The following is a 24640-nucleotide window of genomic DNA, read 5'->3' as shown; positions in this document are numbered from 1 at the left end:
ACCCATCAATCATGTTTCCAGCATCAGCGTGAGGCTATTTTCATTAAAAAGGCTCTGATAAATCTACTGTAAACAGCCCAACACCACAGTTAGCAACAAGCTGGTGAAAAGAGCTAAGCATCAAGCAGCTAAAGATCCAGATCCAGATTTTTCTCAGGAGTGGGTGCAAACCAGGCAATATTTGACCCTCAACATGTGGCCAGAAACATGGCTTCATTCAATTTGATAGTGCTAGCAGGTTCCAGTCAATTTGGTTCTTATTCAAATTTGGATAATAAAACTTACCTATCATTATTATTATTTTAATACAGTAATTTTCTGACATTGGTTATCTATTCACCAGGTATAAACTAAATCCTACTGATCTTTTCATTTCAGAATAAAAGTTTCCAGTCCACCTTAGCCTTGCTCAGATTGCACAGCACTCTAATTAAACAAATCTTTTTTATCTAAGTGCACCTTAATAGACAGTACAGTCTACATTTATATAGAATAAAGCCAACGTCCCTTCTAAAAATGACCTCTTTAACAAGTGTGATTTCATCAGGAATTATAAATTACAATTAAGTATGAAATTCATCATAAAATGACATTTCTGTGTGATTAATGTAGTAGGAGCTGCATGTAATAATACATATGGTCTGCATTAATCTTGTATTTGGACTTCTCATCCAGCGAGAGGGTCTTCACAGAAAAGAAGGCTCCATTTCATCTATAAACTTTATAACTTACTGTTTCAGTGATTCTATAATTCCTGGGAATATAACAGCATCATCAGAGGTAAAATCTAAAAGCTCTCACTGCATCAGTTGATTAATGATACCCAATATTATACTGTAATTAAACACCCAGCTGGACGGTTCATGTTCTTATCATCACTGGTGATGAAGAAAATTGACTGCGTTATTGGAAAAAGCTGAAGCCTCTTTCAATCCTTTCGCATAATATACACGTTTAATGTTGGAAAAATCGACATTTTGCCTTGAAAGGATCATAAACATTTCACTCATGTGCAGGATATCTGAAGAATATTTGAAGTAGCAGTTAAACACAGTAGCATACATTTTCTTTTCCGTCCTTTTTTTTTTTTTTTTTAAATCATCATTTATCCCCACTTACCCCCTGTAGTGCTATTCAATCCTCCCTCTTCCATTTTATTCAGGATAAAAGATAATGAAGCAGTGGAGACTTGACCCGTCGTACTTTATTACACAATATTATAAATTTAGTCGTGAAGCTGTAATACAAAAATTGCTTAAACTATGCCTTCATTATTGCATTGTTTTTTCCTTCCTTCCCATCAGTATAGTCATAATGGATGTAAATAATAAAACATGTAAGTCGTTAAGGAAGTTATCCCTGTACTACACTGTTTAATGCACTATGATGTAAACTGTAATGCCATCAACTCTACTTAATCTTTGTCTGTCAGTTTAGTTTTGATGGAGCGTTTCCTGTTAAGGGGGTTTGTGTTGTGTGGCCCTGTTTATATCACGCTGTGTGCGGTTGAGTGTGTGTGTGTGTGTGTGTGTGTGTGTGTGTGTGTCAGAGCGAGGTGACATTGTTCTTGGCAGAAATATGTTCCCGGTTTGGGGCTCAGGTGGTTCTGGTTTGTTTCTGATCAGAGCTGACACACAGGACTGCACGGTAACACACTCTCGCTGTCTCTGTCTTGATTTAGCTCAGTCTCGCTCTGGTTTGTAATCCCCCCCTCCTCTCTACACACACATATACACACTCCGCCCTATGCACAGAGCTGTGCTGTGAGCTCTATCAGTCTTTTTCGAACACCAACACTGAGCAGCACTGCAGCCTAACAGCATTTGCTCTCTCACACCTGATGCAGGAGCAGAGAGCGAGCGGCCGCCGCTGCTGCTGCTGCTGCTGCGTGAAGTCGTCTAGCTGGGTGCAGGACGCTGCCTTAATTCCTTGTTGCTCTTCTTGAGTGTACAGTACGTCCTTCTTCTACTTGAATAGAATAGCTTATGAATAGGTTTCTGCATGGCCTAGAATATACAGCTTAAAAGCATGCCAATTTGAAAAGGCTGTTGATACGCAGCTGAAAGAATGAGGACAAAATGGTGGACAGAATGGATGAACTGACTGCGCTCGCTGCGGCTGTGATCAGATAAAAGCTTGCCGTGCAATTTTTAAGTTCTCTCATTGAGAACTGTCCACCATGTTAAGGATGTTATTTGGTTGCTTAGAAAAATAATAATTAAGGAGCGAGCAGAGGCGGGCTCACGTCAGCTTAATGGAAGATTCTTTACATTCTCTGCACTCCAAGTTTCTTACACTGAAATCTTTATTTGTGCAACAATTCAAACACTGCAGATCTTTGACAGGCAGCGGTTCATCGCCTTAGGGTGGAACAAAGCACAGGTCAGGCTTAGCAGCAGCGTGGAATCAGAGTGCATGTACCGCAGCCCTCAGTATGTGTATGAATCATTTCCACCAGGTAGGATGCAACCCAAAGGACATATGCATTAATGTATTTTTACACAATGTAGCCATTGTAGCAGTGCTACTTTTGCTTTGCATTGTCCCTAGAGTAAAAGAGCACTTCTTGTGCATCAAATGAGCCATTGTTCCTATCCATTTTTTAATGTTTCAAGTTACAAGTATCCTGTTGAATACTTAGCTGAAACACACTGTTGTTGTGTTTCATTATAAGACACTAAGGTCATGTCCTCTGTACAGTGTCTGGAAGTTTTTGGTATTTTGACAGAAGAGCAGTTTATATTCTACAGTTAGATATGGCAGGTTGGGAGAGCTGATTTAGATTATTATTTAGACTAAATATATTTAAAAGTCCCATATTTTACACTTTTCCCATGTTTTAATTGAAGTGTTGATCCATAAGAAGATATATTTGTGGTTTTAAGAACCAAAAACCATTTCAGTGTAGTTTTACATCTCCTCTCTCAGGCTTCTCTCTGGAGCTCTAGTAACAACAGGTTGGGGGAATATAGCAGATTTCAGGTAAACCACATCCAGCAAGGTTGGATGGTGGGGCCAGGTGGGCGGGGATTGGGGCTTGGCAGAGCGGTGACTGCTTTATCGTGACATCATAAGGTTGCAGAAGTCCAGTGTCTGAATAAAGGCTGTGTGCATTTCTCTGTGGACTGAGCGCTTTGATACTTTCACAGTATTAATATAGAACCTGGACCTGATCTATAATCAATGAAGACATGGAAATCTACCTTTATACAATATGGGACCTTTAAAGTAATCCTTCCAGAAATGTTTTATGACATATAAAATACATAGGATTAACACACCTGTATAGTGAATTGTGTCTAATTTTTTTCCACAAAAGAGTTAAATTAAATAATACTGAAATAAATTCTACTATCTCTCCCGTAACAATAAAATCAATATATCTAAATATTATTCATTTTAAAAGTTTACTAGACCCAACCTGTGTCCGGCTTCACTGAGCACAGCCTTCTAGTATCAAACTGTGCAAATACATTATTCTGCACAGTGAAGCTCAAACACCCAAGTGAAGTACCAATAAGCAAAACACTTTTTTTGAGTGTAGGGAGGCTTTAAATGTGAATGTTTTGGGGCAAATAAATATAATGAAGGGAGTCAGTGTTTTTCCACAAGACTTATATCCCAGGAGAAGGTGGAGAGGCTTTAAAAAAAATAGTATTTAGACCATCATATCATTTCACAGGCTGATAACTGATGTTTTTTTGTCTTGTACTGGGGGACTTTAGAATCTTGGCTACGACCCTGATTACCACTGCAACTAATGGGGCTGTGTTGGAGCTAATTTCCTTTGAGAGCAGGTTGTATTCTTCACAGTTTTGTGTAGTTGTATGCGCAGGAGATTATCTGCATCTGCATTGTTATACAGTCCATGTGTTTATTTGTCTTCCCATGCAAGGATATTAAGTCTATCTTCGTGCTTGAGAATTATTTTTAGTATCAGAAGCTGAATCCTTTTGGTTTTGTTCAGGGACTCCAGTTTTGCCCCTGTACCTGAGATGAATTCCAGTTTGAGTTTTTGTATCTCGAGTTAGTGTAATGGGATTAGCGGGTTCCCAATCAAATGAGGTTAATTACACGTCACGATGAGGGATGAAAGACATATTTAGAGGAAGGGGAGGGAGGGGAGGGGGTGGGGGGTGGGGGATGGGGGGGGGGGCTTCTTGACTGGGCTTGACTTGCTTCGACTGCTTGCTGACTGCGGCAGCTCAAAAAGTTGTGTCTGTGCCAGCGCGTTTGATCACCAAGAAAATCCTCTTGTGTCAAACTTCCTCCAACTCCCAACTTCAAAAAATACCCCAAATCAAAGAGCATCACGGAGCAAGAAAAAGATTCACCCGCACAACCCTCAAAATAGCATAAAGAGAAATATGTATCAAAATATCATCAGTCATCTTTTTCTCCAAGAAACAAGTCCAAAAGAACAAGGACGAGGGGAGGTTGATGAAAGTGCAGATAAAATCACCTCCGCAGTGTATGTGCTGCAGGTAGGAGATAAATTAACAGACGGCTGTGCGTCCTGTGTCCTTATTCTAGCAGCCGATTAGACTCAAATCTTCCAGAGCGGGGCATGAGTGTCCTTGGATGTCCCCAAATTTATTTATTTTTTTGCCTTACTTGATTTGATGTTATCATCATTGACTTGGAATAGGGCTAGCTTAATATTTGTGTCGGTCCTTACTCAATAGCAATTTCATCCTTGAGCTGGGGATTGAGGCGCGATAATAATGCACCTCATTGTGTAAGCTCGTCTCAATAGGTGCTTTGTTGCTCAAAATCCAGACAACAATTTGGTTTTGGGGACAATGCTGTTAGTTGGCCAATGTATTTTCAAGGGCACAGTGGTGATGATGATGATGTCCGAGGCTCTCTGTTATTTGAGAGCAAGATAAGGACCTCTGGAAAACACACACAACAGCCTGGAGATGGCTTTATGATGAAGGGTATCTGTGTTCCATCAGCCAGGCGTTAGGATCATCAGATGTTACATAAGCCTACTGATTTGCATGGGAAAGGCAGCTTTTTTAATTGCAACGGTCAGCACATACACTTACACCAACACATCGGTATGCATCTCATATCCAAAGTCCCACCTAAGAGATGTTTGACTTGTGTGTGTGTTTTCCACTCTACTGCATGTGTACACATCCCCCAAAAAGACTTCAAAACAAGAAAAAAGGAAAAACATGCAACAAAAATACCTTCGTCTCGAGGCTTGTTCATTGAAGATTCATCATGTTTTTTTGTGAGCGGACCTAGGGTTAAGAAAAAAAGGGGGGAAAAAGAGAAAAGAGAAAATTCAAAAAAGATTACTGGCAAAAACGGAAAAAAAAAGAATATCAAAAAAAGAAAAGAAGCAAGAGCAAAAAGGACAAATCAGCAAGAGTTCATGTTTGCTTATTGTTTTGTTTTTTTCTTTCTTTTTTTCCTTTAAAAAGAGTACAAAAACAAAAACAAAAGGCATCACAGACACAGATTTATCACAAGAAAAGACACAAGATCAAAGAAAACTGTTGTTTGGATGTGATTTCCTTCTCTCCCCCTGCAGAAGAAAATGGCTGCCATTTTTTATGGTTCCTCTTCCTCTCTCTCTCTCTCTCTCTCTCCTTTAAACCCTGTTCATTGCCTGAGTCTAAATTTTGTAGGACCAAGGTGGGTGGGTGGGGGGGTGGGTTAAGGGTTGGGGGGGCAGGTTAAGGGGTGGAAGAGGGGAACGTGGAGTCATAAGGCCTCTGTGGTTTGAAGAACAGGACCCAGCCCTCTCCTCCCACAACATGACCAGGAAAAAAAAGACAGATTTGCTTTTTGTGTGTTTCGAAAAAAGAACAGGCAAAGAAGAGGACACCTACAGGAAGAACGGCGAGTTTGGGTCCTGATGCTCAAACCGCAAAATTCTAATGTTGACATTTTGAAAGCACACACAGAGAAAATTTTTGAATGGGCTGTTGCACAACATGAATCAGTTAAAAACCTTTTTAGAGAGACACACTCAACACAAAGACACCTTTAATTAGACAGCACCGGTAAGCAGATAGACAACGACCCTGTAATGGTAAAGGCATGTTAAACATGTTTCAGATAAAATAGGGCACAGGTGCTTTTGTGGAGTGTATGCGCGTGCGTGCGTGTCTGTGTGTGTGTGTGCGTCTGTCATTATTTAGTGGTTAAACCAGAGAGTTATTCCCCAGGCGGGTAAATAATTACATAGCACAACAGCAGTGTGTCAATTTGAAATGACAAGTAAGCGTGACGCTAATTGCGTAGAGGAGTGCAGGTAAAAGGTGAATGTAATTTGATCCCCATCTGCCCACTGGCTGTTTTTGGTAAATTAAAAGAGTGGCAGGGAGAAAGTGAAGAAGACAGAGAGAGAGAGAGAAAGAGAGAGAGCGAGCAAGAGAGATGCCCACAGAGGAAACAGAGAAATATAACCCCCTTCTTGCATCCCTTATAATTGTATTTTTTGTTTGTTTGTCTTTTGACGAACTGTTGGAGTGCGGGTGGTTTCTTTATCATCAGCCTTCATAATTGTTGTCATATGCGTCTTTTGATTCCTCTGACTCAGGAAGGCGTTTAAAGAAAAACGCTACAGAATCAGCTTTGACTTCTTCACCCTCTCACCAGTCGCTTCCCCTTGACCTTCATTCATGTATACATTTGAACAAAAAAGGAAACAAGTTGGTTGTGACAAAAGCTATGTATGTTCACCTCATCTTTCAGAGGGTGAAGTCGGTACCTCTTCACCTCAGCTTTCAGAAAGTGAGTACAACTACAAACGTACTCTTCACCTTTCATCGCTTTCACTTTCATCTGATAAATCCACTTTGGGTTTTTGGCAAAGAAACTGGATTTTTTTTTTGTTGAATTTGTTGGAAAGAAAAAAGCTCATATAAAATAACATTTAACTGGCTTAAAAAGAGGAGTGTGACCTGTGTGAAGAGAGTTTTTGTACACGTCATAGGGAGCAGGTGTTTGGGGTAAATGGTTGACATTTAGCACAGAGCTTTGACACTAGAGACCAGGTACGGCATCACAGGTGTGGATGGGTTACAGAGAAAAAAAACAGCCCGGCTAAAGACGGTGAGGCCGTGCTGACACACAAACTTAATGTTAAGTAAATGCTAACATCAGCATACTAATATGCTCAAAAATGACAATGGTAACATGCTTTGCAGGTTGCAACATTTTGTAATTAGCACGAAGCACAAAGTACAGCTGAGGCTGATGGGAATGCCAGTTTTATTTCTTTTTTTTTTTTTACCTAAAAGCTGAGACTTGCGCTATTTCCCCAGTTTGTAAAACCCTGAAAAGAAGGTTTATTACATCTTTGACAGTATTTCAAAACTTGAAAACTGAACTTTATAGTATTTTCTTTGGTGTCTAGAACCCGAGAGCAGAGGTCACTAAAACTTGACAGCTGAGGTTTATGGTATTCTTCAGGAGAAAAATCAGGTAGATTGTTGAAAATGAAAGTTCACTCTTTACCTTGGAAACAGTAGTTTTACAAAAATAAATAAATGTATATAGCTCAAGGTCCACTTACTAGCTTTTCCTGGAGCTTGTTATCAGTTTTGCTCATTGATGTAGACCACCATTTGCTGAAGAAAAATGTAAGATGTAGTTGAAAGCCACGAAGAAGTTAGTAAGTGGATCATGAGTTGAATGAGATTTTCTTTTTATTCAGACAGGTAAATGGAAGTAAGGGAAGTAAGAATTATAACACAAAACCCTTGGCAGTAAAAACGGCATCATCTTGCAGCACCTCATTAACTAACAGTTTATTACATGAGGATTGTATAATATTAGTTACACACAGCACAAAACAACTCATGACATGTTAATGATTGGCACGTGCCAAATCTCTGCGATGAAAAAGTTTCAACAGTAACCTGCCTGTCAAAGAAACAAGAACAACCTGGTGGGGGGGGGGGGGGGGGGGGGGGAGCTAAAATCAAGCAACCATTACCAGGCCTGCAGAAAAAGTGTGAAAACTGAGCTTGATTGACATCTTTTTTTTTCTTTGCCATGAGTGGGTGAGGAGCCTTAGCAGTTTGAATCAAGCTGAGTGACAAAAAAAACAAAAAAAAACAGCTGGTTTTCTTGACATTTTAAACCTCTTTTCCCAATCAAAGGCGCTGAGGGAATGGGAGCATGTGCAATTTGATGCAGAACCATACCCCAATTCCCATCAACCCCCTCCACACACCACCTAACTCTAGGTTCACAGAAATAACAGAAAATACAATTATAATAAACTCAGACTAGACAGAAGAAATGGGCATTGATTGATCACTTTTAAAACAGGGCTGAAAGGAGAACTCCGACACCCATTACGGTTTTTAGAACAAAAAACAGATGTACTTTCTCCGATGTTATAATCGATCACCTGCGCTACATTTGCCATGTACAACATAGCTGCTGAAGATTGTTTTCAAACCCCCAGTGGTTTGCACCCTCTATCCTCTAAACACTGTCTTTCTTTCATCCTCTTCTCTGTGAAACTTTTCCCTCTTTCTCTCCTTGCGTTTTGCTGTGTCTGTGTTGCAGTGAGGAGGCAGGCCGGCCGACTGCGGCTCGCTTTGAAGCTGGTTATGTAAGGCTTCACTTAGCTTCTCCCGATGGCCACACACACACACACACACACACACACACACACACACACACACACACACACACGTACACACACACAGGCATGCAAAACAGACATACAAGATACAGTGGCGGACATGTGGTGTGGAGATGCACATGTGCTCAAACACAAGGTGCAGAAAAAAGAAGGAAATTAAGAGGCAATGCAGAGATGAGAGGGAATCGATACATGTGGCATTTAGTGTTAACGTGTATATTCAACTGTATCTGTGCAGCTGGGGCTGACATCCACGGAAAGACAGACTGAGCATGATAGGATTTTTTTTTTCTTTACTGTTCCATCTTCTGTGTGTACTGTATACTGTATATGTTTCCTTTTTCATTTATGATTGAAGAAATAAGGGGAATATAGGGAATATATAGTTTTTTCTACTACATGTATCAACGACATCTTTCCAAAACACATTCCCTAATTTGACATTTTGATTGTGCTTCGTATAAAACTAGGTTGAGATGTGGTGACTGTGAATGCCACAGCTTATGATTCATATCATTTTTTTTTAATACTCCACAAGCCATTCAGTGACCCCTGAATAAAAGCATCTGTGTTGGGATCTTTCTCCAGTCATCTGTTCAGGTTTCTCCTTTAACTTGTCAACAACAGAATCTATATCTTTAAATCTGTCACTATTCCTATTCCATAGTTATCTATCTATCTATCTATCTATCTATCTATCTATCTATCTATCTATCTATCTATCTATCTATCTATCTATCTATCTATCTATCTATCTATCTATCTATCTATCAATCAATCAATCAATCTATCTATCTATCTATCTATCTATCTATCTATCTATCTATCTATCTATCTATCTATCTATCCATATGTATGTATCTATATGTAGATACTTTATCACTATTTCATCCGTTTCATTTTGTGATTGAACGCAGACAGTAACTCATACACAAAAAAGGTCTTATTTCTCCGTGTTCATGGATCTGAGCGAATGTGTGTTTGCGTGTAACAAATGTTTATGTAGAGGCAGCAGAGTAAGTAGGTGTTGAGTAGCTCATTTAGGCAATGTGTGCCAGTCTGGCATGATCTACGAGGAAATGGAACTGTGTCTGACAGCTTGTGAGTGAGCGTCGACCATGAATGATGGACGCTTGTTTGGAGCCGTACAAAGGACTCTCTGTGTGTGTGTGTGTGTGTGTGTGTGTGTGTGTGTGTGTGTGTGTGTGTGAGACAGAAAGAGAGAGGGAGAGAGGGAGGGGAAAGAGATGGAGACATTGTCTTTGTCCTAGAGCTAAAATACTGCAGGGAATAACTATAAGATTTGTGCACAAGTGTGAGTGCATGTGAGAGCAGGTTGTAGATGAGTAACTAGGATGAGCAAGATGTGACCTGCCCCTCTCATTGTAAGTACTGTAGATGTCCTGGTGTGTGTGTTTGTGTCTGTGTGTGTGTGTGTGAGATGCAGTATTAGCCGTACAGACAAATCAGGCAGACATACCAAACCACCAATCTTCTGCTTCATTATCACACATGGCTGCCTCTCTCAGCCACTAAAACCCTGAGCGTGCGCGCACGTGTGTGTGTGTGTGTGTGTGTGTGTGTGTGTGTACGTGTGCGTGTGTGTATGTGTGTGTGGGCAAGTCACAGATGAGTGGCTGAGATGAGTAAGCTGTGACTCCACTACAAACAACTGTGAAGTCCATATCCAGATGAATGGCAGTTAAAGCAGGATCCTGTGTGAGCCTGTCCTTTCAGGTGATGTTCAACATTCACCCTTCAGAAATGCTCTAAATGGATTCATAGAGCCGTCATTAGTCACCCTGTCACAATTAGTTTTCTGCTGCTCTCGTATCATTAAGTCTCAATTCACTTCGACGTGATTTGCATGACTGTTTATCAGACAATATTGCCAAGGCGGAATAAGCAATGTTGGGGAACTGAAGCCAGCAAACAAGAGGCACAACAAATGGCACCATTACCGTTATCTTTAATGATGGAGAACCGCAAACACGTACTGTATATGCATCCTTCTGTTCTCTTCTGTCTCTGGCTTCCTTTGTGTTCCTGTTGAGTCGCAAGACTTTTTATGATGACTGCAGGGACTTTTTCCTCCCTCCCTCCTGTCCATCTCACTCACCACACCGTGACCTTGCCTGTAGCAGCATTAGGTGAATAATAGGCTTTTTTTTTTTGGTGGTGGTGGGGGGGGGGTGTTTCAAAGTTAGAGACAAGGACAGATGAGACTATCATGATGCTGTCCAAGCCTGTTTGAAGCCAGCAGCTGGAAAATGACCAGCTACAAAGGCATGATAGCAGCAAAATAGCTAAGGCTGTATGAACTTAGAGGGTTCGATTTATCACTTTCTGAGAGTTCTTGTCGTGTGCAGCCTTCCTTACTGGAAATGAAAGCTTTGGTTCAAATCTGTCAGACTGTTTGCCACAGCTTTATGCATTTTTTTTGAAGGTTAAAAAAGAGAAAATTTAGAAATCATAGTTTGACCGAGGTGAAGCTGCATACATCAAAAAGTTGTTTCTGCTTTGGGATTATGCTGCCCATCATAAAATTTCAAATAGGCATTGAAGGCTAAAGCCATTTTCTCTCCATGTTGCCAAACACACAAACACACACACAAACACATACTAGCAGGTTTATCTGTTCATGCGGTAATGCATACACTACACTGACAAATGTGTGCTTTAGAGTTGAAATTCCTGTCTGAATCCGGATAAAGATACACTTAATATAGATTTGACAAAAATATTGAAACCTCACAACCTGTTAACTATGAATTCTGCTCCTCTCAACCGAGAATATCGAACATAATTGGAGACTGGGAGATGCTGCATTAAATTTTTATAAGGTGACCAAATAAAGCAAGGAAATTCGATAGTTACTTCATATGTCATGTTGGATCCCCAGTGTAAACACTGCACAGAACTTCTAATGAAAAACAGCCCCTGTGCAACACACTGGTTTACACTGGTATGTTTCAGCAGCGGTGACTGTGTCTGGTCTCCAAGGGTGATGACCCCTGACTACATCAGGTAAATGCTTGTGTATTATATCTTCCACTGAACACATGGTTGGGTGATGAGAGTATGTTGTAGGTATTCCACTATTTGAAAAAGTTCAATTTAACAAAATAAAAGCTGCACTTAAAAATTATAATAACTTACATACAGCCATGGCCTTCATGAGGCGTAACAAGTTTAATCCGGCAGCTACAACAAGTATAGTCGCTGGCAAATTTACTCAGCTGCAGTAGATTAATGTTGATTGTGTGACTTTGCAAAACAACAATAATGAAACTCTTGACCCTCAGGTGGTTAATAATCTCTCTCTCTCTCTCTTTCTCTCTCTGAATGGATACTGTCACTTTATATAGTTGTGATTAAAAATAAAGAATTGGAGTTGTCTTCTACCATTCAAAACATTTAGGCAATCGCCTCGCGTCAATTTCAGGCAGCAGCTAGCTTGGTAGTTGTCAAGTGTAAATCTTGTCTTGTGTAGCCTTGCTGGAATGAAAAACCTGTCAGACTGCCAGAGCATTTCTGCATTTTTCTTTTTTTTTTTTGAAAGTTCAAATGAGTAAATATAGAAAAGAACTGCAGCTGAGGTGAAGCTGCATACATTAAAAATGTTGGTTACATCTACATATTTCAGAAGTGCTTGATAACGCATTGGGATCGTGCTGCCCATCTCCTAATTTCAAGTGTTTCGAATTATTTATAAGACAAGAGCGGACTCAGTTCTGCCTCCTCTCCATCCTTGTTTAGGGCTATAAGCAGTAGACGTGCTGCGGATGAGCTGACTTTGGCCTGCTTTAATCTCATTCTACTTCCTTCTCTGGGGAATGTATGTACATAAAAAAAGGATAAATTAAATATGTGCGGAAGGTTCTGCAAATTCATTAGATGTAGTTATATCTGTATACCACAAGCGTTCTTTTTGAGGCATCAACTGCTGGAATAAAAAACAGGAAAATAAAAACATTAATAGATAAAGCCTTGCCAGCTGTACTAACTGTAATTTGGAAATGTATTTGTAACAACAATAAAAACAATGACACTGTGCATAAAAAAAAGGATGTTGAGCTGTATAAGCCTAATAATATTTGTTAATGTATATGTGCTGTAAGTAATAATAAGTAGCAATCAATCACATACAACGTGAACTCAATAGTCTTATTGCTATCATACTACAGTTTCATTACTGACATTCATCATCAGCTGTTAAAATATATGATACTTAAAAGATTCTAACATAAAAGGCACATTTTCCTTTCCGGTGTCAAGCGTCACATTAAATGTTGCTCCACGTCTTCCTGCTGCTACAATCCTCAGTAAATCTCGACTTACTTTTCGGATCTGTTTTCACTTACAGCTGCGACGTCTGCGCCTCTAAGGCAGCTTTATGAAAAACTCTACAGTAACAGCAGCTAACTGTAAGCTGTGGTTAATGTACACACTGGATATACTGACCCCCCCCCACCCCCCCCCCCCCCCACACACACACACCCACACACACATATCTGACAGCTGGTTGACGCGATGTTAACCGAAGTTTACCGTACGCAGGTGTGTCAAAATCTTGATTTCTTTTTTTTTTAAATCACAGAACACGACGGATGCTGTGTAGCCTACAACATCTGTAGCCGCTGTTAGGTTGTTGCTAGGTTACAGGTACAAAAAAGGGGAATAAGGCAAAGTAGTGCTAATATAGAGTGGGTGTGCTTTAATATGAGTTATAAGCAATTATTGTAATATTTGTCAGTAAATTACAACGCAAAGGCAGAAATAACTGTGTTATAATAGCACACATTATGAGCACACACGTTGTTGAATTCAGTTGTGATCAACATGTTTTATTTTAGTGCTTATGTTGCTTTTATCACCCTTATTCTCTTGATGTTTCTCACCCTCCCTCCCTCCTTCTCTTTCTATCTCGCTTTTTTCCAATTTACCTCTTTCGCTTTACTTCTTTCTCCTTCTTTCTCGTCCCAACTCTCTTTTTTTTTTAAGCCAATTTTTTCTCTCTCTCCCTTCAGTCTCCTGGTGCCTCATTCTCAAGCCTCAGACTGAGAGCCTGAGATTTATCGATCCAACCTAGCTAAAGGCGAGGGGTGGCGGGGTGGGAGAGGAGGGGGGTGGGGGGGGGGGGGGGGTGAAGTAGACAGAGAAAAAAGGAAAAGAGAGAGGAGGATGGAGAGGGATGCTGACATAGGGTTTTCAAAAATAATGTGTGGATGACAGAAAGAGGAAGAGAGCAGCAGCAGTGTGGGCTTTAAATAAGACAAGAAGATGAAGCCAAAAAGAGAAGAGGCTGCTATTTGTACAGGTATAGAAGTTGTGGTAAAAAAAAATGAAGGGAAAATTCTATATGTGTAGAATGTTGTGAGAAAGAGAGGAGAGGAGGAGAGTGTTGGCTGGGGGGGAGAGTATTTTTAACATCAGAAGAAAGGGAGGTGAAAACAAGGTGGGAGAAAGAGTTTAGAGTGAGAAAAAAAGAAGAAGAGGAAAGGGAAGAGGATGGCGTTAGGAAGCACAGTGTAGGAGGAACATGGCGGAAAAAAATAAGAGAGAAAAAACATGTAAAGATAAAGAGTTGACAGTGAGAAACAGAAAGAGATAAAGAGATTATGGGAAGCTGAGAGAAAGAGATAGGTAAACAGAGATGTAGAGAGTGGCGGGGAGCCAGATGGAGTGACATTTACGGAGTGGTGATGATCGAGTAGGCATGAAGGTTAAAGCCATTTTCTCCCCATGTAGCCACACAAACACACACAAACACAAACACACACACACACACACACACATACACTAACACACAGGTTTATCTGTTCATTCGGTCATGCATACACTACACAGACAAATATGTACTTTAGAGTTGAAATTCCAGTCTGAATCTGGAATACTTATACATTGATTTTCATAAAAAATATCAAATGATTGCCAGAAACCTCACAACCTATTAACTATGAATTCTGCTCCTCTCAACTGAGAATATCGAACATAATTGGAGACTGGGAGCTGCTGCATTAAATTTTTATAAGGTGACCAAATAAAGCAAGGAAATTCGATAGTTACTTCATATGTCATGTTGGATCCCCAGTGTAAACACTGCACAGAACTTCTAATGAAAAACAGCCCCTGTGCAACACACTGGTTTACACTGGTATGTTTCAGCAGCGGTGACTGTGTCTGGTCTCCAAGGGTGATGACCCCAGACTACATCAGGTAAATGCTTGTGTATTATAATGTCCACATGGTCTGGATATGAGGTCGTAGTTTTCAACTATGCGTCCTATGCTGTAGGTACGACATGTCTTACAAACAAGTTGTGACAAGTTTAATCTGGCAGCTACAACAAGTACAATTGCTGGCAAATTCACTGATCTGTAGTAGATTAAATTAGAATTTGCAAAACAAAAAAAAAAAATTAAACTCTTATCCTCTCTCTCTCTCTCTGTCTCTAACCGGATACTGTATTTTTTACACCAAAGATGGTTTTGTTGAAAAAGAAATATCACTTTATAGTTGTGATTAAAAGAAAAGTACATAGCCTAAATAAAAGGCTGTTTTTGAATGTTTTTCTACACAGAAAATCTCTGCGATCGCCTCATGTCAATGTCAAACAGCAGCTTGCTTGGTAGTTGTTGAGTGTAAATATCAGGCAGCTGATGAACACAGTTACGTGAATCTCCCTGTTAGATTTTTAAGCACATCCTTTCATGTCTATGATTATCACTGTAGAAGTTCAGAACTGGGACGGACAGCATTCAGGCCTGTGAAGCAGCTAATTCTGTCAAGCTGTGAAGCTAACGTTAACATTAGCTTAAGCAGTAGAAAAGTTTTCGCTAAGTCAAAACATATGATGTGACCTACAAGCTGTTAACCATTATTACCATTTTGTTTTAAATATCATGATTATATTTTGAATATCATTAACTTTTACTCAATGAGATAAATTGTTAACGTTCTGCAGCTGACAAGATAAATTTGTGAAGTTTGGTACAAATATATCTTCATTAATTCTGTGTACACCACAATGGCAGGTTTTAATTTGTCCTGGAGTTTAATTAACAGGAGTTTAATTTTGTATAGTCAAAATTTGAATTGTAATATTTGTCAGATAAATTGTTCATCCTTAGCATCAGGATTTGAGTTTGTTGTGTGCGCGTGCTGAGCCAGTCAATTCCCTGTCTCAATGGCGTGATTCCCTCTGTTCCAGAGGTGATAGATTACTGGAGAGAGACTCACTCCATCTCCCATGATACCTTGGGCCTGTCAGAACAGCGCCCGCTGTTTGTCTCTCCATTGTAAAGATAAGGGGTAAGTTCAGAAGAGCCCTCTTTTTAACCATTTTGACATTTGCAGTTTTGTCAGCAGAGCTGTGTGTGCTCTTTATTGGGCTAACCTTTGAAGAGCAAAGAGTCGTCATGTTGTCTGACATCTGGTGAAGGTGAAGGAGGTAAAGGGAAACAAGAAAAATATGGTGGGAGGTTGTTATGTTGAGGTATCAGAATGCCGACAGGCTCAGCTGCTCTGTTGCCGTTTCATGTAGTATTTCATCTCTGAGGTAATCTCTGCGGTACATTGTCTCTCCCTGCTTTTGTCCATGAAAAAAACACAAAGGAACCAATCTGTGTTTATGTGTTTTAACAGTCATTCAACCCCTGGGCTATTTCTGCCCTAAACAAAGGCTTGTTGGTGATCTGTGCGACAACCTTCGAGTACGACCCAAAATCACTGCTGCTGTTTATCTGTCCGTGCGGGCTTTGAACTCATCATGCTGCTTTAACACCAAAGCAATTTCCACCACATGTAACACAGAGGCCTCCTCTCCTCACCTCTACACTTAAATATATAATAATGAAAATGGTACTAGACACTAAACAGACACTTGACTTTGATTTGAGCCATTTATTAAGTAAAAATGCCAAATAAAGGCTGGTTCCACCTTTTTAAATATGAGGAAAAAAAAAAGTCATACTATTTCTATGTTTTTGCCAGATGTTTTGTCAGACAAATCACTTTGGGATCTGCAAAGATGTGGTGGCCATTTTTGCTATTTATCATGTTTTATATAATATACTAAATAATGATAATGATAATACTGATAATCAAAGCATTCCAAATCTGCAGATGGAACAGCTGAGTGAGACTCTGAAACTTGCCACTGCTCACACCGAACACTGCAGACTTTAACTTTTAAAATCTAATGTCAATGATGAGATGTGCTAACTTGATATTATCCTCACCAAATAGTTAACACTCTAAATGGGCATTGTCAGCGCAGTTTGAGTGTGTCTTTATAAAAGAGTCTGAGGACTGCACTGGGAGCATGGACACAAAGAAGTTAAGTATAAAGCTTGTTTGGGGCTGACCCTTTGCCATCCGTCCTCCTTGTCTCCATCTAAATCCATCTCCTCCTCCTAGACCGGCCTTGTAAGAGCTTATTCCACCGCGGGCTGCAGCAATGGGACATTACTAACCAGTGGGTGGATGAGGCAGAGCTTCTAATGCTGACAGAGAGAAACACTGAGGGAGTGCCAAGATGGAGCATGGGGAGTAATTTAGGTCAAAAGCCTGGGAGGGACATCAAGATGCAGACACATGTATGTATGTATTTTTTTTTTTTTTTACTTACTTCGTGTCCTCCTTTGACTCTTTCTTTCTTCCTGTCCTCTGTATACCAGCGGTACTTATTCCAATAAAGGAAAAGTCCGCTCTTAAATATGCCTGCTAATGTTGAGTTATGAAACCATGAGAGATTTTCCATTTATACTAATTTGTCCCACTAAGGTTTTCTAAAACGGGACTGAAATCCTGTTAAACTTGAACGCAAAAATAAAGGAGACCTCTGGGAACTAAGGCAGCGCTGACAGCAGGGATATAACAGAATACATGTTATTTTAATGCTTTTGGACAGTTCAATTGCCATCTCTCTCTCTAAGCCACCTTATCTCCTCCGAGCTACATCATACCCAAACACCAACAGTGTAATGTGTTGTGTCACCTAGAGACTAAACCTTGGAGCTGCTGCATTTTCCTGCACAGTCAAGTGGGAACCAGCTCTGTGGACTTGAAGGTATTTGATTGAAATTTTCCATTTAACAAACAACCTTGATTTAGAATAAAAAAGAAAGTTCAACAGACCTTGCATAAATGAAAAAGTGTTCATCTTAAAAACTAGTTACTGAGGTTGCTATTAGATGAAAGAAAAAATCCATAAAAGTATATAATGTTTTGTATTGTTGGTAGTACATAGTAATAATGTTAGACATAGCCAATGAGCATTTATAACGTGGTGTAGACACCTCAAACACCATCAGCTGTTTTGTTTGGCTGAGTTCATGTATCAGGACTGGGCTCTGTGACGCTGTCCATGGTGCTGAAATGTGAGCAGCACATGCACACTGTTACATTGCTCTACTGACTGCACAGTGTATGATGCTAATAAACTCTTGGTTAAAGACAACTGACGATACACTGCTTGTTGAATTGCGTTGCATAATAAGAATATAATAACATATTGAGAATAATATGTGGGCTTATTTAAAAAAAAAAATAGATACATTTCAGTAAAATATAATTGTTATGTACAATTAATAAATTCAAAAAAGTGCTTTGTGTAATTGAAAAATTAGTTAAGTTTGTTATGTGGTTGATTTAATTCATTAACAGAATAAACCAATAGGCGCATAACTAAAATGTCATTATTATGGGGACACTGTAGCTTGTTCAAAAGATTTTAGTTTTTGTGTTGTGAGAAGGCTGGGTGTAATAAGTTACACCGCCTTTTACATTATTGCTACAATCTCTTTTTATCACTGACCCATTGCTATGTGTTCTATAAGCACTTTATATTAACTTAAAGACTAAAATAAAGACAAGGGCTGAACAATTCATCAAAATACTATTGAAATCGCTATATATATAGATATATATATATCTATATATATATATATATATATAGCGATTTCATATATATATATATATATATCTATATATATATATATTATATATATATATTATATATATATACATATATATATATATACATATATATATATATACACACTGTTATATATCAAGTGCAATATCCAAATCACAGGAGCTGCAATTTTTTTGATGAAGGTAAAATGTGTGATAACATATTATAAATGAAGCCTTGTGGTGCTACAGAGACGCCCCGGCCTACAAATCACAAAGAACATATCTGTTTCGTACAAGACTCAACAAAAAGCACAACAACATCATTCTTATATTTATAAATTTGTATATCTTGTATGTTTTGCAGATATATTTATATATATTACAATATATTTTCTGCATAATGTACTGTACATATAGCAAACTGTTAGCTCAGCCTTTGATATGAAATTTCTGAATATGTATCTGCCTATGTTTATGTCTCTATATAATAGTGTTGAACTTGCACGATACCCTGCTTCAACACTGGTGCATGCTTCCTTTTGGTAAAGGTGCAGATTCATCCTGCTACGCCTCTCCACACATGACGTCACATGTTTTCGTGTGATAGCATCTGTGTATCAGCATAAATACAGATCTGTGTGCTGATAGAGGATGTTACCTCCTCATATATATCTTGCTTTATCTTGTTTTCTGTTGCTGTTGGTCTCTGAGAGTTACCAAACATCATTTCAGTATATGCCTACAATGACAAATTAAGTGTCTCATGTCTTAAATTAAGCGTGTGTGTGTGTGTGTGTGTGTGTCTGTGTGTGTGTGTGTGTTTGTGTTGCGGAGTTACACAAGTCCATGGATTAAACTGAACTCCCAGTCATTAATACTTAGCGTCAGCTTGAGCCCAGCAGCCACTGTAGCTAACTGGTGATGAATTGCGTTGCTCTGAAGCATTGACTTAGTCCTATGTGAACGAATGAGCAGACTTGTTCCACCAGAGGAGGATGCCTTACCTCTGGATAACCTCCTGCTCTCTCTATCTATCCCTTCATCCCTCTTTTCTCTTAATCTTCTCTCTTTTCTCTCTTGTTCTCCCTGCCCTTACCATTCAGTGTTGTTGGAGGCACTGTGAAGACCTGGCAGAGGGAGCTCTGTGTGTGTGTGTGTGTGTGTGTGTGTGTGTGTGTGTGTGTGTGTGTGGTGTGTGTGTGTGTGTGTGTGTGTGTGCATTTCCGTGAGTGTGCAGGAGGGGTAATTTGCATTCACTGCCACCGGCCACCTCGGCTTCAGAAGCCCTGAAGAGATGGCCCTTTGAGCTGCATTGAAAGAGATGGAGTGTGTGTGTATGTGTGTGTAAGCAAAAGAGAGAGAGGGCGGATGAGAGATAGGTAAAAAAAACAAAAAAAACATACCGCACAGTGTAGAATGAGCAGTGCATGTGTATGTGCATGTATGTGTCCACATGCCAACAAGTGTGCGACCCCATTGGTTTTAGGGTTAAGGTAGTAAGTAGGTCTAGGTCAGTGTTAGGGTTAGGCATTGCATGTGATGGTTAAGGTTAGGCTAAGTGGCAAGGGATTGCATTCTATCAATGACAGGTCCCCATGAATGAACTAAAACGAGGATGTGTGTGTGTGTTTGAGTTTGCATACATGTGCATCTTCACTAACTTAGCCTTCAGGCTAACCAGAGCAATTATTAATCCCTAGATAGCTGAATTCTGCTTTTTGCTGTGCGCCTCACAGGTTGCCGCACTCTTTGATCTTCCTATATCTTCGTTTCTCAAGGTTACTTTCGTAACAAGTACACTTCTGAGTCTGAGAACACGATCCGTGTCCAATTTCCATGGACGCTGTAAACACAGCTAGACTGGATGGGATCCGTTGTGTGCTGTAATCCCTTTTATACAAGCAGTATAACATCATTTCTTCCATTACAGTGAAGATAGTATATATTTAAAATGATTCCTCTTTAACAATGAAATAAGATGGTTTAGTATGAATTTCACTCAGTTCAATGTTACAATTCAATAACTTTTTGCAACACTGCACTATTCTGTTTCTATACTTCAGCTTATCTCTCTTTCACAGCATTGCCTGTTCATTTTCAAATGCTGTTAGTCTCATGAACAACATGGTACGAGGGGAGCTGACCATGCAGTTCAGAATGTGAACAGTATCAATAAACCAGAGGATTAATTATAAAAGGCAAATACACTGAGAACTGATGGCAGTTTATGACTGCCCAGTCCTGGTATACATTATACAGCACACCTGAATCCTGTGAGTTAGTTAGTTGAAGTTGTAGAGAAGCACCACATCAGCACTACTGAATAACTGTACCAACAAAAACAATTCACCGATAGAAAGTTTACAAATTACCTAATAAAGCATCACAATCAATATCCAGCTATCAAATAGAAGAGAATACAGTTATGTTCTGAAACCAAAATTTTAACAATAAAACAGTGTTTAAATTAATATTTAAAGCTGCATTGAATTACTTTATACTGTACATTTTCTACACAATGGAAGTAAATAGTGTCAAATGGACAGGTTTGAATAACCCAAGTGTATCCATCCTCAGTAAATGACCTGCCTTTGTGTTTTACCTCACTACAAACATGTTATAATAATCTGTTCTTTAAACTAGCATGTACTTGTTTTTTGGCAGCGGAAACAAGTTGTAAACACAACATCGACAGCTGCCTGCTGCATTTAAAAACATTGCTTATGAGCGCACTGAGCCAAAACAAGTGAGTCAGAAAACCAAAACTATGAGCTAAAAGATTCTAAAAAAGTTCTGTGGGACTGAGATGAGCTGTAGAATAAGTTGATATATCTCTGTGGAGCCATCAATATGAGTGATCCCTTTGACATTGTTCAGCAATTTGAACCATTGGTAATATAGAAACATGAGAAATGCAGCTTTAAAATAAAACTTCACCAATTTAAGCTTTAAGGGTTTGAGTTAATACTCCCTTTAACTGATTTCAATACATTTACACTTTAAAGAGAAAGAGAAAGTTCAAGAAGTACTTTGGGTGAGAAGCCTTGGCCAGAAGACATGTTTCTCAGCACGACTCTGAACCACTGCCCCACCTGTGGGTGGGAGCTTATTTTAACTGAAATGTTTAATTGATAGGACAGGGTACATCAGACTTCATCAAATCCAATTAGATGTACTTCATCAATCCCTGAGTTAAATCAGATGATATCCCAGATTGTGCTGGAGCGCTGCTACAGAAGCCAAGCCAAAAGAACATGGATAGTCAAAGCCTGAGAGCTTATTATTTAAGTACTGTTGTAAAGTCAGTTCACTCTCCTGAGGCTAAAAAGATCATTTAAATGGACTGTCTACAGCTAAATACTATTTCTGCCTTCATTGCTCATGCAAAGCATATGGTGATGACTGGGAATCTGTGAGAATTTCAGGCGGGAGGTGGGGGATATGCTTAAGAGGAAAGCAAGGAGGGAGGGAGGAGGCCAGAGAGGCAAAATGGTGGGAATGTAAAGAGAAGAAGAGGATGGATGAAAAGGGCGGCGATGCATGAAGAAGAGAGATAATAAGAGCTGAATGAGAGGAAGAGAGAAAAAGATGGGGAGAGGACAGGAGAGTCAATCAAACCAAAGGCCCACATGAATGCGACAAAACGTGTAAAAACACACTGCAGAGATTATTAGGGTCATGTGATGCACATACACATGCAGACGCATCATACACCCCTCCGCTGGATACTAAAACCTACCCACGCATGCATCCACATACACATACTCCCTCCTCAACTTCCCTCTCTTTCTATCCATCTCTCTGGCTTACAGGCTAAAAATAGCTGGAACTGAGCCCTTGCTAATTCCTTCATTCAGAGTCTAGTGGAACGGCAGAATGCATGAGGCCTTTGATACGCAGCCTGACAGGAAGATACAGGAAGTGCTGGATGGTTGCCAAGACAACTCCTCCACTCCACTCCACTTCCCCCCTGTCTTGTTTCTTCAATCTAAATGCTGCACTCCTTTCCCGGTTCTCATCCTCTCTCTAGTTCAGTGTCTCTCACGAACTATACTGTTGCTTCAGAGGCCGAGTGACGGCTTCAAAATGTGATCAATATCATAATCTGGCAGCGTACTCCGTCTCAGTCGTGTAATCACATTATGAAACCGTTGCATTCGTTTGCATCCACAATGAGTGAAGCTACTGAGTCAAATATGCAAATAATTTCTCTAATTACAGTCATTATCGATATCTGCAGATATTATTTCAACACAGTTACACATGAAATGTTCCAAAGCTGACGAAAACAAAATCATACCAGTGGAGTCTAAGGCCAAAGTTAATCTAAGTCTTAAATCTACACAAACGCTGTAGTTCATGGATGCTAAAGTTAACTGAGATAGTGCTACATTTAGCCTGTAAGATACGTATAAATATATGAGTTGGTCCTCCCCCTCATAGGTTTTTCTCATGTAGTGTCAAAAGTGAAAACATGTAAGTGTGTTCAACCAATTAATACAGCTAATATTAGCTTATTTAGCTAGCTAGCCGCAGCTGATAATAGCTTGTTATCAATCCAGCAAAAGCTACTTTTGTCAACCTCTGTTTGAAATCTTTGAAATAGTAAGAAGAAATTCAAGTAGTAAATGACTGAAAACTGTGGTACATACTGTAAAATCACCAGAGTGTATAAAGTCTCAAGTGGTGGGCGGAATTTGTGTAATAGTGCACTATACCTGTAATCAAATTCACTGTAACTGTAATCAAATTCACTTGTACCTGTAATCAAATTCACTGTAACTGTAATCAAATTCACTTGTACCTGTAATCAAATTCCTGCTGAATTGCCAACCACCTCAAATGACATAAGGAATGCACTTATATGAAGTGATATTCTAGTCAAGATTCAAATTTCAAAACTTTTTAAAACTGCATCCTACGCACCAGAGGAAATTTCACAGATAGTCGGCTCTCAAATCCAAACACGCCCCGCAAGATCTGAAAATAATAGCCGATCACACGCTACACAATATTAAGATGATCTATTCTTTCCACATCCACAGACACACACTCACTCCCTTTCACACACCTGATCTGGGTTTCCCCCAAGTCTTCTCTTTGTCTGTGCAGATTTGTCTTGTAAGACTAGTAGCCTCAGTAGTTCTGGACACATTTCTAATAACCTTTCCTCCATTTCAACAGTCCATCAAACCCACAGGCTAAACCATCTTAGCTCTCTTTTCTCCTTTCCTCCTCTCAGCTCATGTCTCATGTTGGATATCGTAGGTCTGTGTTGAAAGGCGTGATGTTTCAATCCAGATTTTTGCAAATATCAAACACAGATGGAGTTCTGTCACCCCCGAGGAACTGTTTTGGCATCTTTTACTGACGTGTCGAAAAAATAAAACTCCAAAATATTTTCATGTATCAAAAAAAGGAAAAAAAAATCAAACAAGAAATTAATACCTACGAGTATATCTAGAGGTACTACATCAAAGGCAACTGGATTTTCTGTTTTAGTCTTGAAGATGTTTTTGCCACTCATCCAAGATGCTTCATCAGTTCCTAGGGGTGTATGTAATCTGATTATCCTGGCTTAACATCAAGTCAGTCACATGTCATACATTACTGTTTAACCCTGCCGATCACCACATAACTCTCTTTCTCTGCTCTGACTCAACAAATGCATAATAAATATAGATTTTCCTGATTTGAACGTCTATCACTAGTTTATTTTTGACACTTTTATTAGTGGTTGGCAAAGAATTTGGATTCCAACTTTAGGGAACAACCATCGATGGACACAACAAAAGTAGTATAAAAAAAATAAACACTACTTCTGGTTTTGTTTGACTAGTTTCTTTTCAATGTCACTCATGTTGCTTCAACATCTATCTGTCTGTCAGTGTGCTGTTCTTGCTTTGCAGTGGACAGTCCTAAATGGATGAATGGAAAGGTTCAAAGCAAGTGACTGACCCTGGCTAATCTGATTCTGGGTCACAGTGATAAGTCGCTCACACTATAAATGCGGCAACATCAATATATTACACTGACGGATCATTTTTCATATACTGTCGAAAATACTTCATTTCATTAAAACAAATGTTTTTCTTCATT

General features: G+C 39.4%; 1 protein-coding gene across 2 annotated transcripts in view; it reads right to left on the bottom strand.

Annotated features, from left to right (window-relative positions):
- The window catches only part of nlgn2a (neuroligin 2a), a 179709-nt gene that overhangs the window by 80750 nt on the left and 74319 nt on the right, over positions 1-24640 (bottom strand). The window contains exon 3 of one of the 2 annotated variants that reach the window (XM_056368403.1): positions 5199-5252. The exons of the other annotated variant lie outside the window; for it this stretch is intronic. Within the exon in view, the coding sequence (XP_056224378.1) occupies positions 5199-5252 (54 nt within the window). The remainder of the gene's footprint in view (positions 1-5198; positions 5253-24640) is intronic. 2 annotated transcript variants of the gene reach the window in all.

This window comes from Seriola aureovittata, chromosome 23, assembly GCF_021018895.1.
Source record: "Seriola aureovittata isolate HTS-2021-v1 ecotype China chromosome 23, ASM2101889v1, whole genome shotgun sequence".
NCBI lineage: Eukaryota > Metazoa > Chordata > Actinopteri > Carangiformes > Carangidae > Seriola > Seriola aureovittata.
Note: the sequence above shows the minus strand (reverse complement) of the source record. Positions and strands in the feature narration are given on the sequence as shown.